This window comes from Leopardus geoffroyi, chromosome X (genome assembly GCF_018350155.1).
Source record: "Leopardus geoffroyi isolate Oge1 chromosome X, O.geoffroyi_Oge1_pat1.0, whole genome shotgun sequence".
NCBI lineage: Eukaryota > Metazoa > Chordata > Mammalia > Carnivora > Felidae > Leopardus > Leopardus geoffroyi.
In genome coordinates, this window is record NC_059343.1 from 65,535,514 (window position 1) to 65,552,274 (window position 16,761).

Genomic DNA, 16,761 nt, shown 5'->3' on the forward strand with positions numbered 1-16,761 from the left:
AAGGGAGCACATGAGGGATGTTTCCAAACAGCTTCAGAATTCTGCTATTCAGCATAAAATTCTATGGAAATACTGAATCTTTACCCATGACTCATAACTACTATAGTTCTTTTATTTCTAAATACTTTTCCCATATCTTTTGGAATTGTTTTTTGGTACTTAAACATAGCATATACTATTTCAGTTTTATGTGCAAGCACTCCCCCAACTGAAAACTAAAGATTATACTTTAGTACAGAAAGATAATTTTTCAGCCAATACACTATGTTAATAGATTACTAAATTTTCTCTTTAATGTGGTATTTATAAATTCTTTATTTGTCCCAAGCAAAGAGGTGAATCCATATAATGTTTAAAAGCCTCAGGGTTGTATGATTGATAAATATGTGCATGTGTAAATACACATAAATACATTTTAAATATAATTCTTTAAAAATATACTGATGGCCAGTGGTGTGGTGGTATAAAACATCTTGGAAATATTTATTTGAAAATGCCATATTTTATGTACTTTTTGTGTCCAGTACTGTAATACAGAGAAGACAGATTAAGCACAGTTTGTAAGTGACAAATTCTCAGAATATGCCTTTTGGATCATGCTGTGATGAAAAAACTTATGATGGTCAATGAAAACTGAGATGGAAAAACAAAAAATCAGAAGCAAGTTAAAATGAAGTTGTCTGATGGTCTTCTCTATATTCATTCAGGTTGGTTCATCTTCTCTCATCTCCATTAATATTGGTTATGGATTATTTTCTTCATTATGGGAAAAATATTGTTTTAATTCTATTGGTAGATCTGCTAGCAGCATACCTGATGTAGTAGGCAAATAGTCAGATACCTGATGAATGTATGCAATTGTTGGATAAATTATAGTATTATGCAAAAACTCACATGAAGAGGCACTTGAGTAGCATGTTAGAAACTGATCTTTAGTAAGAGCAAAGTGAAAAAAATGCACTTCAATGAACAATAATGAAAATATTTTAACTTACTGATACTGAGTATCTCCAGATATATTATTAGACAAATAGGTCCTAAAAATGATAAATACCATCCATAGCTAAAAAAAACATTGCCTGTTTTTTGGCTATCTGCCATTTAGAGTCTCTAACAGATAATGATAAAAAATGTTCACATTCATAGTTGGTCATTTTCATTCTTTTCAACTTATTTAGGGGAAAAAAATGAAGACACTTATATAATTTTGATCGCAGTATTGATTTTACAGCTGGATGGTATTATTCTTCAGATCAACAACACTATTTGACAGTTAACAAATTGCTAATGTCCAGTGTTTTTAAGAAATATTTTTTTCAGTGTTCCTTGAAATAACAGTAGGATTTTGTATCTAACCCAATTTAATTGGAAAACAAAATAAGTGCTTATAAAGTCCAGAGTTTTAATCTCTTCTGAATCTGTTGTCTTTGAAATTAGGCATTTTTGTTAAGTATTGAAAACTCAGTGATGGTAATATTCACCAGAAAAAAATGGTGAAGTGAATGAAACACAGGAATTGATTGAATAAAAAAATGTTGGCGCTTATCTTTACTGTACCTTTGAATTTGAAAATATGAGTCTCTTATATTTTAATCAAAGATTCAGGCATCTGTCATGTATTTTTCAGGACAAATCTGAGTCTTACTTAAGACTTAGTAAGATCTGAAAATCATTTTAAGTGGTCCACAACATTTGAAAGTTATTATAGCTAATTAATAACACTTGAAAATCATTTACAGTGGTCAGTTTATAGACGATATTGTACTTACTATGATGGTTTAAGCTATAATTAATGGAAAATAGTTGATAACTGAAGAAATATAAAAAATAGATTTTAATTTTATGGATTTTGGAAACTTGCTTTTAAGAGGTGTTTAATTAAAGCAAAGTTTCTGGGGTGTGTGTGTGTGTGTGTGTGTTTAGACCATACCATTTGGCACATGAAAGTGCAGTGGTTGGTATGGTTGGAAAAAAATCGGTGGTGGTCCAGATGTTACATAATAATTAGGATACCTTCCCTCAGCAGCAAAGTATGGAGCAGGCTGATAAAAGCAAGTTACATTGTCTGTATTGGGTAAAATATTCTGTTCTCCAAGTACTTTTAAAGCCATAAGTGTGATCATATTGAGTGTCTGCCTTCTTTCATGACCCATAAGGCAAACAGTGCTTTCATTCACAACTCCACGCAAGGTCATAAGGTAGTCATATTTGCTATTTTCTTCACCTATGAAATGGTTACGGAGGTACGATTCAATCTTCTTTTGCTGTTCTACTACATCAGGAAAATCAATGAAGAATCTAGAACACATGTAACGTTCCAGTGTCTTGATTTCTGCTTCACAAGCTGGTTTAAAATCACGAACCAGCAAGTTGCTGTACTTCAGAAGGCCACCACCTCTAATCTCTTCAGGTTTTCTAGTAGATATAAGCTTGTATTGCAAATGTGTCATTGCTTCTTGGAAGTCTCCATACATGCTTTCAGCTATCACAACAGGATAATATTCTTTGGTTAGCCTAGCATTTTTGTCACTGTAAAATTCTAACATGGGATCCAAAACAATTTGAAAGGAATCAACACTAAATTCAAATTGCCGTCTGAGTGAATTCACAAATTTTAGCTCTACATTTTTTCCAGTGTTGTTTGAAAGAGAAATGAGACTCCAACGATCATGCATATTGCAAACTTTGACCATCTTCTGCACATAAGCCTCTTTCATGGTCTTTAGGGTGATCTTTTCCTTTTTCACACCTTTTGGTAAAAAGTCCAGTAGACAACCTAGAACTGCATCCTTAACAACTTGAAATTCCTGATCACTTTGTAATTCAACACCAAAAATAACATCAAGATCCTTATAGCTGATTCCACTGTGGCTTGCAAGTATATAACTTGCTGTGGAACCATTCAATCGGGAATCTTTAACAATAATTCCTTGCTCTATCAATTGGTCTTTCACAACATGAATGATATCTTTTGGTTTTACCTCCAATGTGGGGAAATTTCCCCTTCCATGAATTGGAATTACTTCATCTAACACTTGATCCAGTATTATAACTTGATCCCAAGTGAGATTGCTAAATCTGATTTCAGACATTGTAAGATCAGGAGATCAACTAGAAAGCAAGCAAATATTGAGAGGAAATGTTAGCATCACAAAATCAGTGTTATACTTAAAGCATACGAAAAAGTTAAAAATAGACTGTTACCCTCATAAACAAAACTAATACTAGGAAGTAAATTGTCACTGTTCCTAATTGTGTTTAAATATATTTTTTAAAGTTTTTATTTAAATTCCAGTTAGTTAACATACAGTGTAATATTAGTTTCAGGTGTACAATATAGTGATTCAACACTTTCATTCAATAGCCAGTACTCAATCACAGCAAATGCACTCCTTAATCCCCATCACCTATTTTACCCATTTCCCCACCCACCTTCCCTCTGGTAACCATAAGTCGTTCTTAATAGCTAAGTGAAATAAAAGCCACTATGATTATGTCAAAATTGTTAGATCCACTAGTGCATGCAAACAGACATTCTCAAGGAATTGTTAGAAATGTAATTATTTTGTTATGTAAGATGGTGGCCTTTCTCAATCTTTCTTCATGTAAATACTATAATGATTGTATTTGGTATAATTTTTTTTTCATGAAATAAGCATAGTACATCACTGACATTAGTTGTCATTAATTTCAAGTGAGATCAAAGAGCATGTCTGTGTGTGTTAGTCCCAGCTGACTGAAGGCATGATGTTTAGAAGCAATGCATAGAATCTTTAATCCAAAAGATTTAAGGAATTATGGTTTCATATATATTACTGCTCTCATTTTAAAGATTACTGAAGCCCATTAGGTTATGAATTCCTTGAATTGCCTGAGGATATAAGGATAGTACCTAACTTATCATCTCTTCTATGTGCCCAGTAACTCTAAGAAATGTTGAAGGAGGAGCACCTGGGTGGCTCAGTCGGTTAAGTGTCTGACTCTTGATTTTGGCTTAGGTCATGATCTCAAGGTTTGTGAGTTCAAGCCCCACCTTGGGCTCTACGCTGACAGTGCACAGCCTGCTTGGGATTCTCTCTCCCCTTCTCTTTCTGCCACTCCCCTGCTTGCACATTCTTTCTCTCTCAAAATAAAGAAATAAAAAAAAGAAATGTTGAAGGAAATAATAAATGTCATTTTAAAATGAAGAACAGGGAAAAAATGCAAAACAGGGGCACCTGGGTGGCTCAGTCGGTTGAGTTTCTGACTTAGGTTCAGGTCATGATTTCATGGTTCTTGGGTTCCAGACCTGCATCAGGCTCTGTGCTGACAGCTCAGAGCCTGGAGCCTGCTTTGGATTCTGTGTCTCCCTCTCTCACTGCCCCTCCCCATCTTGCACTCTCTCTTAAAAATAATAAATATGTGGGGCGCCTGGGTGGCTCAGTCGGTTAAGTGTCCGACTTCAGCTCAGGTCACGATCTCACGGTCCGTGAGTTCGAGCCCCGCATCGGGCTCTGGGCTGATGATGGCCCAGAGCCTGGAGCCTGCTTCCGATTCTGTGTCTCCCTCTCTCTCTGACCCTCCCCCGTTCATGCTCTGCCTCTCTCTGTCTCAAAAATAAACAAACGTTAAAAAAAATTAAAAAAATAATAAATATGAAAAAAAAACTAAAAAAATAAATAAATAAAATGAAAAACAAATGAGACTACTATATTTTTCTCCAAAATGGGGGCAAAGATATAAAAAAACTGTAAGATTCCTGAGCTTTAAAAACTGTTTTCTGCAGATATACAGTATGATATGCTCAGGAAACTTTACAGTTTGGAGTTAAGAAATTTAAAGTTATAAATACTATATATGCAATTGTTAAATATAAGTCTATTATGTAATTAGGTACAATTACAGTTATTAAATGGATCTTCGAATACTCTAGTAAGCTGTCAAGCAGATATATCTAGGAAAATAAATAAAGCTAGTTATGGATGTAGCTTTGGGTTTAGGCTTTCTTTCATGAATACTAGAAATTAAAAAAACATATGAAGTTTAAGGCATATTTATATAGATAGTATTCATATTTTTCCCATGTAAATGTGTGTAGATAGTATTCATATTTTTCCCATGTAAGGAGGTATTAGAACAGAATATCAATATTTAGAATTTAGTGTTGTATGTTTCCCTAGTAGACTAGAGCAAATATTATCATCTTATTTGACATCTGTAGAATCAGCTTTTTTCTCTTTTTTTGCTTTTTTTATTTGTTTATTTCCAGTATAAATAACATACAATGTTATATTAGTTTCAAATGTACAATATAGTGATTCAACAATTCTGTACATTACTCAGTACTCATCACACATCATGATAAATGTAGTCTTTTTTTTTTCTTGAGAGACACGGAAATAGATGGCACAAATGAGGGAGGGACAGAGACAGAGAATCCCATGAGGGGCAGAGAAAGACAGAGAGAGAAGCAGGGCTCACCCGAAGTGGGCCTTGTGTTTTTTACCTGAAGTGGGGTTTGTGCTCACCTGAAGCAGGGCTCGAGCTCACCCAATGTGGACTTGAACTCACAAACCATGAGATCATGACCTGAGCTGAAGTCAGATGCTTAGCAACTGAGACACCCAGGAGCCCACAGTAAGTGTACTCTTCATCCCCTTCCTCTATTTCACCCATCCCTCCACCCACCTCTCCTCAGGTGACCACCAGTTTGTTCTCTGTGTTCTGAGTTTAAGATTGTGTGTTTCTGTTTGTCTCTTTATTTCTTTCTTCATTTGTTTCTTAAATTCCACTTATGGGTGAAATCACATGGTATTTGGCTTTCTCAGACTGACTTTGATAGTCCAAGCACTGGCAAAAGATCAATTAAAGAATGGCAAATCTATGTCAGTGGGAATATAAGACTAAATCTATTGTTTCTGTATATGAAATCTCCATGTATATGAATATTGTTTCTGTATATGAAATCACCATATATATGAATAAAAGTACTTATTTTTATTATGCGATGAAATGGCCCATGCAATGTATTGTTTCATTTTAAGCCACATTGATTACTAATGCTCAGAAAGTTTTATTAGCAATGTCAATATCCAAATCAATCCTTAAAGATGAATGCGCTGAACTGACTACACACCAGGCTGTTGGAGTTTGGTTATTCATCCATCAAGTGAAATAGTATGTATATTGACTTTAGAACATTAGAAAAAATAAAATGTTACATGAAGAATAGAATATGCAGTAAAAACTGGCATGCCTATTTCCTAATTTCTCTTCCTGAATTGTCACTGAATTGTTTCAAGCTAACAAAGTTTGTTATCCTCAAATTCTCAATCTAGAAAAATGATAATTCATAACATTGGCTGGCTTCATGTAAGGGCCTAAGGAAGATCAAGCACTTACCCAATATTTTAGAAATATCACATGTAAATTATTTAACTTTGATATAGAAAAAGTTTCCAAGTTCCTTTTTAATATGTAAATTTCTTTTGCAAATGGCAATTTTCCTTTCCTTAATGGTAAATTTCCTTTGTTAATGTTAGTTAAAAGTTTAAAATTCAATGGTCTATTACCAGGCCTACAATCCCCATGTGAACCTAAACCTTTAATCACCAATCATCTGAAAATAAAGATCACTTACACTGATATACTGCCGTTATTAAAATTACCACATTAGGAGCACCTGGGTAGCTCAGTCAGTTGAGTGTCCACTTCCGCTCAGGTCATAATCTCGCGATTCTTGGGTTCCAGCCCCATGTCGGGCTCTGTGCTGACAGCTCAGAGCCTGGAGCCTGCTTCGGATTCTGTGTCTCCCCCTCTTTCTGCCCCTCCCATTCTCATGCTCTGTCTCTCTCTTTCTCTCAACAATAAATAAACGTTAAAAAAATAAAAAAAAAATTACCGCATTCTTTTCCATACAGAAGTTTCCAGGATATTTATGTGCAAATAAAACCATCCAAAGACATGACTAAGTTAAACTGTCAGAATGCGGGAGTCCTTGATCAAAAGGTGTCCTTCAAATCAAGAAATAGGAAGTCTTACTTTGTATCTTGAATCTGCTCATAGATATAAGAGGAGGAAGGGAAGGGTCAGAATTTTGTTTCCCAGGCAGAATAATACTATGATCTTTCAAGGACAAGAAAGATGTTGTCCAAAGGTTAACTTTACCTTACACTAGAGAAGTAGTGTAGGGAAATTGATCATCATTGAACAACTATAGACTTGCTGCTTGATTACCCTATGTTAATGATACCCTATGTTAATTACCCAAATTTCTGGTTTTCAGAATTATCTAGAGAGCTTTAAAAAAAATACACATACAGAATATTTTAGGCCTGGTATTTCTTGTTACAAAAGTAACAGTGACACCAACTTGCTAAAATGCAGGAAAACTGTCTTTGGTTGAGCAATATATTACGTAAATATCAAAATTGGAGCTTTGATAACCAGCTATTTTCTCTCATGTTTCTCTATGCACAACTATGTAAACATACTTTTTCTTAAGTTTATTTATTTATTTTGAGAGGGACAGACAGCATGAGGAGGGGAGGGGCAGAGAGAGAGAGAATCCCAAGCAGGCTCCACACCGCCAGCACAGACCCCAATGCAGGGCTGAACCCACAAAACCGTGAGATCATGACCTGAGCCAAAACTGAGAGTTGGATGCTTAACTGACTGAGGCACCTAGGCACCCCCATAAGCATACTTTTTAAATCAAGCCTACTTCTGTACTGAATTAACATTATTACCAGCTGAGGAATTTCAAGCTACCATGTCACCAATCACCTCTACAGCTACATATACAGGAAATGCAAATTAGAATTTTAAAAAATAGTTTTAGAGAAAAGCATAATTATGAAAATAAATCTGTGATACACAAAAACACATATATACATATAGACATACATGAGCATACAAAATATTATGAACTGTATGTCACAATGGAATAAATATACGTGATTTATATTGATCTGGAATCTATATATGCTTCCATCAATGCTCACCACTATAAACATGGATAATCAAGATTTGAGAGTAATGTTATGTTTTCCTGGCACATCTACTATTTTAGCATAATGCACAATACCCATATAATTTTGTAGTTACAGATTTCACACATGGCAATAAAATAACAAGACTTATCTTCATGTGGGGGTTATGGCTCAGCAGTTAACTTCATATAGCAAAATCAAATACTTATATATCAATAACAACAAATATTATAAAACTTGGAAAATTTAATTTGAATTGCTGAACCAAAGAACATGGATAAATATAAACTTTGGATGACTGATGGATATCATATTAAAGGTGGGAAAATGCCAACAAAACCATTCACAATGCTTAAGTTTACCTTGGATACAGTGCAGTTCTTAGTTACTGAAAGTATGTTTATTGAACATAAAATATAAAGCTATATTTTCAAAGACTAACAGCTCAAATTATAGGCAGAAATCCTTCAATAATGCATCATGTAAACTCAAACAGAAGTACAAAATCTGAAATTCCTAATTATTCATATCCAAATGAGGAAATCAGCAGTAGTTCACTATTTTGCAGAGTATATGAATCTCGTTCTCTCTGACTTCTCCCAATTTACTCATCCTTAAAGCTATCACTTTTTCCATCTACTTTAACTAATATTAGTGTGCCCCAAATGTATCCAACTATAGTAAACACAGAACGTGGTTTCCATTATTCAATTGGTTAAATTCACTGGAGTGCAAGGCAAGATGAGTAAGTTGCCAAGATTTCACAAAGAATTGCAAATAGATACTTATATAATAAAACATAATTGTTCTCCCTATCACCACCTTATGGTCCTTCTGACTACAGGAAAAAAAGGAAAACTTAGCCACTGTTTTCAATTTGTATTAATACTAGAATAGTATTTCCAAAGAGAGAGAAAAAAGGCTTAAGACTTACGCTGGAAAGACTACCTCAAGAATGCAATACAGTTGAATTAATGTGATGATTCAGTGGATCCTTTAATGAAGATAGGAATTTTCATTTTATCATTGAACAAAATAATGAATCAACCAGTAAAACTGCAGGAAGAAAAAAATGCAACGATGGGGTTCTTTGAAAAATGTATGTACAAGTAATCTAGTGATCCTTGGCCAGTAGTCCTACAAATAATACACACACACACACACAGCCACACACACAGACATATATACACAGATAAAGAGAAAGTTTCAGGTGTACAACAGTGATTCAACTTCTCTGTACTTATGCTATGCTCACCACAAGTGATGATAGCTGAAGGTTTTAAAATGGGATACGTGAAGTTTTAAAAATGTATATAAAGTAAGATGGAAGTTAAAAAACTCTAAAAGAACCAGTATTCCTTTCAATTCACTAGTTCTTTGTTCTGCTAAACTTCGAGTAGGTTTTGCTTACAAGGAGACATAGAAATAAGCCTGTGTATAGAGTCTAACTGTAGATGCAAAATATTTTAAGGTAAATTCATTCTTTTTATTCATTTTTACATTCTTTTAATTCCAGTATAGTTAACATGAAGTGTTATATTAGTTTCAGGTGTATAATATAGTGATTCAACAGTTCCATACATCACCCAGGGCTCATCATGACAAGAGCACTCCCTAATCCCCATCAGCTATTTCACCCATCCCCCTACAACCTCCCCTCTAGTAACCATCAATTTGTTCTCAATAATTAAGAGTCTGTTTCTTGACTTGTCTCTTTATTTTTCTTTGTTCGTTTTTTTTTTAATTCCACATGAGTGAAATCATATGGTATTGTCTTTCTATGACTGACTTATTTCAGTTAGCATTATACTCTCTAGCTCCATCCATGTCACTGCAAGTGGCAAGATTTCACTCTTTTCATGGCTGGATAATATTCCATTGCACTCTTAATAATAAATACTAACATTAAGTTCTGTGGACAACTCATAAAATTATTTTTATAAACATCATAATCACAATATATTTATCAATCTAAATAGGCAGCTATTTTATAATCTGTTAAAAATAAATATCTTGACTAAAAGTCATTGATTATAATAAAGTATTTGCGTGTTCATCTTTGTGGATTTTTCTGTTAGGCCATTACATTCAAAAGATTTAATTACAAAGAATTAATTTTACCTAAATTTTAATTTCAGGTAAAATTTAGCAAAGGATGAATGTTTTAAAAGAAAAAGTGTAAACATTTGAAAGGGAAGCTGTGTATTTCCAAAGTTTTTAATATAGATAAAAATTCTAATATTTGTTTATAATCTAATTTAGAATGCTTATATGAAGCCTCTATTATTGTGTGTATGCAATTTTTATATGATTGACCACAGTGCTTAAGTCCTAGAACAAATCTTGTATCACAAAACACTATATTATTTATGCCATAATGCACTGTTGATGTTACAATTCTATAGCATTTAAAGATTTGGAAGTGACTTCTCACTATCAGTTCACTTTTGGCATTAGTCATTTTCAAATTTAGTTCTGAAGAGTAAATCTCATCACATTGATGCTATAACAGTTCCAATTTACATTACTTCAAAAACTATTTTATTAGTACAGAATTCTACTAATAAAACAAATGGGTTCATTTTTCAAAGTTATAGCCTCTTACAAATGTACTTCAGACAATGATGAAACTTAAGAAAAAGATGTTTATTTAATTTTTTTTCTTAATTAAAAAATGTTTTAATTATGTTAAAAACACGTGTAATAACTTTATTTTCAATGAATAGAAGTGGCAAAGTACTCAGAGACGTCACTGGACTTAAAATTAGGCTTGGGGGTACCTGGGTGACTCAGTCGGTTGAGTGTCTGACTCTTGGTCATGATCTCACAGTTCGTGAGTTCGAGCCCCACATTGGGCTCTGCGCTCACAGCTCGGAGTCTGCACGCGATTCATTCTCTCTCTCTCTCTCTCTCTCTCTCTCTCTCTCTGTGTCCCTTCCCCATTTGCGCTCTCTCTCTCTCTCTCTCTCTCTCTCTCTCAAAAATAAGCAACAACAAAAAAATAGGCTTGGGCCATGGAGCGAGAAGTAGAAAAATGTCAACTTCTCATGTACCAAAAGATAGTAGAAGTGTTCAAGATTTCTAGTTTCTACTCATACTCATAAAAACGCAGGCAGGTAGATTCTATTTTAGCGTTATTAACATCCTAGTCTGTCATCCTCTTCACTTTATGACCATCTCTTCTCAAACACTGCTTAGCTCTAATTTTCATTCTAATACTGTTTTTACAGAAAATTTACATGAATTCCTGGTTTCCTGCCATTGATGATTAGGGAAATAACTTGTTCTTGAAATTCTTACATGTGGATAGAACCATGCTAAAAGAGGGGTTTTGAGTTAAAAAGCTAAGATAGAAGGTGCATTGGAATAATTAAGATCAACATGCCAGGGGTGCCTGGGTGGGTTAGTGGGTTAAGGGTCCTACTTCAGCTCAGGTCATGATCTCGTGGTTCATGGGTTCGTGCCCCACATTGGGCTCTGTGCTGACAGCTCAAAGCCTGGAGACTGCTTTGGATTCTGTGTCTCCCTCTCTCCCCTCTCTACCCCCACCCATGCTCTGTCTCTTTCTCTCAAAAATAAACATTAAAAAAATTTATAAAAAAAGATCAACATGCCAGACACCTAGAGAAAACAATACAAAAGCCAAATGAGAAATAGCTCTGGATTTAAAAGCATGATGCTCAGAAGCTTAAAAACGAGCTACCTTCCCCCAGGTTAAACCTCTGCCTCTAATTCCAGAGAAATCTTATCATTTCCTTCCCATTCTGCCCCAATCCATAAATATACTTTGTGTTTGTTTATAGTTTTTAACTTGCTGTGGATGTTATTTGTTGCTTCAAAGTGTTAAAAGTATGCAGTGTTCTAAGGAAATCATCTCCCAAATCCTTTCAGGTTTAGCGCCAATCCCTTACAGTGGGAAGTGAGAGAGCTCTCAGTAATACTTCTTTCTTCCTTTTTCCCTCTGCTCTTTATATAAGTGGCTGATAAAGGCTGATAGCTATGCAGATTCAACCAAATCATGCTTCTTTTGCTTCTAATGTACCTGATACAAAGAGTTGCTGCCTCTCCAAACTGTCATTAACCTCAAATAGGGGAGCTGGCCAGAGAGAACTCTATTTCCCTTTGGAGGGAATGACAGGGTGCACAGATCACTGAGAAGGCTCTGAAGTACAACAGGCTTCTGGGCAAGCTGTGAGCTAAAGCTACCTAGTGAGAACAAAGCTCCATCCCCTTAGCACTGACCCTGTTCAGTTCACCATGACTCTCACAATAAACCCAGTAACCAGGTAAACATTCTACAAGTCATTCCAGATCTGTTGCCTCTTTGTAGATAACCCTGTCAACACACACAGATCAAGGATTCTCTGGAGATTAAAAGAGATTCCAGAATTATAGCCAACAACATATATACCTTCCATATGACTCAGGAACACTACCTGAAGAAGGAGGAAAGTAGGAACTCACTAAAATGCTCAAGGAAAAAGCCTCAGTATTAAAAAGAAATCTGTTAGCCTGTTTCCCCTTCTCCCTTCACAGCACCTTCTTGGCCATAAGAATTCACTTCACCAACTATTGGTCTCTTCAAATCTGTCCAGACAACTGGAGGGGGGCAGGGATGTCATGCTACAATGAGGCTTGGGAGGGGGGGCTGCTGATAAGCACAGAGAAGAAGGGAAAGGGTGGCCAAAGAGAAAGAATGAGAAATGTAGGAATTAAAAGGAAAGGAATAAAGGGAGAAGGAAGGAAAGAGATTAAGAAAGAAACTGTACAGAAAGCAAGCACTTGTATCAGCTGCCAGGGCCCCTAAGCTGTTGATGTCCAAGGGCAAGTGGGTACGGACAGTATTTCCCCCAACAGACCCCTCTAGCTCCACTCACCTACCCTACAAACTTCCCTTCCTCCCAGGCTAATCCCCCTTGTAGTGTAAGACCACTTCTATGGCAACCTATAGGCACACAATTTAAGGTGGCCTATAGTGTTGAGCCTACCTGCCCCACGCCAGTGATCTCTCCATTACTTTCCTTTTTCCTTTAGTGCTGAACTTTGTCCAGTGGAATACTACTACTTTTTCTCCCTCCCCACACAGAAAACCAATTTCTTATCATCTCCCCAAATACTGTCTGACATGTCTTTCCCCAAAACACACACCTACCATATATCCTCCTCCTTCCTATACCTCTTCAATCATGGGCAACATAAACACAAACTTAAATTCATGCTCAGAGGGCAGTTTTTCTGAAACAAGTGGCTTTTTCCCCTCGTTTTCTCTTTTTTCCTTAAGTCTCTCCATCATGAAGACTTCCCTCTCTCACTGAATACCTTCTGCCCCTGGAGGCACATGGGTGACCCAGTCGGTTAAGCATCTGACTTCAGCTGAGATCATGATCTCACTGTTCATGCGTTCAAGCCCTACATTGGGCTTGCTGTTGTCAGCACAGAGCCTACTTCAGATCCTCAGTCCCTCTGTCTCTGTCCCTCCACCATGCATGCTTTCTCTCTCAAAAATAAACAAACATTAAAAAAATACCTTCTGCTCTTGGTTTGCCTAGAAATATAGCTCCTTATAGTTTCTCCCATATCTATAGCTACTTCTAACAAGAGAAAACAGCTGGATAGCATTTTTAAAAATTGTTTTTAATGTTTATTTATTTTTGAGAGACAGAGCACAAGCAGGGGAGGGGTAGAGAGACAGAGAGGGAGACACAGAATCCAAAGCAGGCTTCAGGCTCTGAGATGTCAGCACAGAACCCAACTTGGGACTTGAACTCATGAGCCATGAGATCAAGACCTGAGCCAAAGTCGGACGCTTAACTGACTGAGCAACCCAGGTGCCCCTGGATGGAATTTTTTAAAGAGACAATTTCAAAATGCAGTCTTTGATAATTTAAAGTAGAATTGCCTTAATGAAATCCACTAATTATAATTATATAATTATAATCAATAATATTAAATGTATTAATCTATTATTATTAATTTTAATTCCAGTACAGTTAACATACTGTGACAACATAATGATGCAACAATCCCATATATTATCCAGTATTCATCACAACAAGTACACCCCTTAATCTCCATCACCTAATTCACACATCCCCCGACCCACCTCCTCTCTGGTAATCATCAGTTTGTTCTCTAGTTAAGAGTCTGTTTCTTGGTTTGTACCCCTGTCTTTCTCCTTTTTTTTCTTTCCTCATTTGTTTTGTTTCTTTTTTTTAAAAGTAGAATTGTCTTAATGAAATCCACTAAGTTTATCATTAGTAACATTAAAAGTATTAATCTGATTATTGTTTCCAAACTTTACTTCCATTAAATTCTTCTACTAGCATAAAATAAAGTTCACTTTTAAGGGTACCTCAAGACTATACAAAAGAGACAACTAATGGGTGGTTTATAAAAGGAAAAGTAAATCTGGAAAGGCAGTTCAGTATTATAGAAAAAATATATATGTAAATATGCTTGATTACCTGGTTGCAATATTCTTTCACTGGTATGTAGTAAACACACTTGATACCTAAAAAAATTGAGGTACAGACTTTAATACTTCACTTGAGAAATGTGTGAAGTTAAAGTTTTCAAAATCATTCACTATCTGGCTATTTATTGAAACGTAAATGTGTTAGTCGATTAATCTGGAGAAAGTTGTAATTCCCTTACCCTGGAGTTGTGAATAAACATAATTCTTTACACTACATCAACATATCAGTTATATTTTGTCTCTCATCTATCATCATTGACATAAGCACAGAGAGTAAAATATAAAAATAATTACTGATGCCTTTTTCATCACATTAACTGAGTTCTATTTTTTACCACAGCTATAATTATAGACACAATTAGTAACAAAAAAGCTAATTTTCTAAGAAATTCAGTCCATATTTTAGTTGAGTAAAGTAAGTTTTCAAATGAAATGTAATCACAATGTCAATTTCAATGTCTACTCATAGCTGAAACTAAAAGGAAAAAGTAATTAAACTCCCTTTTTATGAGATTTCTCACCGTGTCTTTTCGTAGCACACTTTTTTGAATTTAACAACACTACTACTCTGAAGATTAACTTCCTTCTCCAGAGTTCCCCATCAACTGATCTCCCCACATTCTCTGAAACTCACTTGCCACAACACAATGGATACTGTTGCCAGGAGACCAAGAATATTACTGTTGCATCATTAATGCTCTTATAAAAATATTTTAAAATGAGAAATTTATATAAGGAAATTCTAAGTCTGAAATCTCAAAAGAATCCAAAGCTACATGAGACATTTTAAATATTAAAAAAGCATTCCTAAGTTACTTTGACTTTAATAAAAATAGTAAAGACAAATTTTTATGAATTTTTTAATGAAATTATCAAAATTGAGAAGATAGGCAAGCAAATAGATTATAGATAGGAAATATCTGTGAAAGCCAATGATCCAAAGGAGATGTTTTGGATAGTCCGTGTAGTCATTTTGCAGTGAAATATAGAAGGGAATAAGTACACTTTGGAAGGGCCAAAGATCAAACAAGACACTTGCTCAATTTTTTCCTGGTACTAAAGTATATGTCAGAGGAAGAAGAAACAATTTTTTAATAAGATCTAACAATACATCATGTACATGAAGGAGATCATGTTAAATCAGAGCTTAATTTGAATAGGAAAATATATCTGTTCAGTTTCTAAAGGAAAAATACATAAGTTACATGACATTTCATATGTAATACTGAATATAGATTTTAAAATTTTAACTTTTTGAGTGTAGAACATTTAAACATGTAATTAAGTGGTAATAATAACTAAAATTATATAATGCTCATAATGTGTCAGGTACTAAGTGCTTTAATTAAGTCATGTAATTCTCACTCAAAAAAAAAAAAATGTAAAGAAAATCAAAAGGCCCAAGATTCAGATGACAAAAACAAAGAACAAATTATACAAATAAATTATTGAGTAGAGTAATAGATATAATAGCCCAGGATTAACGAAGAGATCAATAGGCACAAGTTGGGGGACGGGGTTTTAAGTAGAATTAAAAAAAATAAAACAATGTAGTAATAAAACAAGACAGTACATTTAACAGTGAAGAAGATGATGGAAGGGGTCTTGGGAAAATAAAAAGACAAAAGTCAAAAGACAACTATCATTAAGTAGCTGTTTAGTGATCCAAATGTCTTATTTAAGTCCCATTCACTCCAAAGGTTACAATTCCCAACTTGATTAATTGTGCCATATCTCTTTTGACTTAGTTTGATACATTTAAAAATTCATTAAATAGGGGCGCCTGGGTGCCTCAGTCGGTTAAGCGGCCGACTTCGGCTCAGGTCATGATCTCACGGTCCGTGGGTTCGAGCCCCGCGTCGGGCTCTGTGCTAACAGCTCAGAGCCTGGAGCCTGTTTCAGATTCTGCGTCTCCCTCTCTCTGACCCTCCCCCATTCATGCTCTGTCTCTCTCTGTCTCAAAAATAAATAAATGTTAAAAAAAAAATTAAAAAAAAAATTCATTAAATATACTTTTTTTTTTTTCAAATAGGAGTGATTTTAGAAATAACTGAGTGGGAACTGTCATATTTTAGGACAAAACACTGAATTTCTTCCATGAGCTCCAAAGAAAAGTTGTAGAGGAATCATGCTCTGAAGAGCCAGAAGGTTAGAAATTGGGATAATGAACACTGAATATGGTATAGACAGTGAAAAATCATTCTTAAATGGGTTTCTGAAAATAAACCTCTAGTATAGTAACCAAAACCACTCAATATCTGAAGTACATAGGTGGATACATCCTTGACCATTGACATCTATCCTGAATGGAAACTA

The 16,761-nt window shown here is 35.0% G+C and overlaps 1 protein-coding gene across 1 annotated transcript; it reads right to left on the reverse strand.

Moving 5' to 3' along the window:
- Positions 1 to 295: 295 nt before the first annotated feature.
- On the reverse strand, positions 296 to 15,056 carry LOC123594949 (terminal nucleotidyltransferase 5D-like). The gene is made up of 3 exons (XM_045471981.1): positions 14,967 to 15,056; positions 14,435 to 14,481; positions 296 to 3,111 (listed from the first exon to the last, which is right to left on the reverse strand). The coding sequence occupies exon 3, from the start codon at positions 3,090 to 3,092 to the stop codon at positions 1,920 to 1,922; it is 1,173 nt and encodes a 390-aa protein (XP_045327937.1). The 5' UTR covers positions 3,093 to 3,111; positions 14,435 to 14,481; positions 14,967 to 15,056; the 3' UTR covers positions 296 to 1,919.
- Between the last annotated feature and the right edge of the window lie 1,705 nt (positions 15,057 to 16,761).

What these genes read in the sequence shown, in the direction of transcription:
- LOC123594949 (XM_045471981.1), bottom strand. Translation starts at nt 3,092, where the DNA reads ATGTCTGAAATCAGATTTAGCAATCTCACTTGGGATCAAGTTATAATA.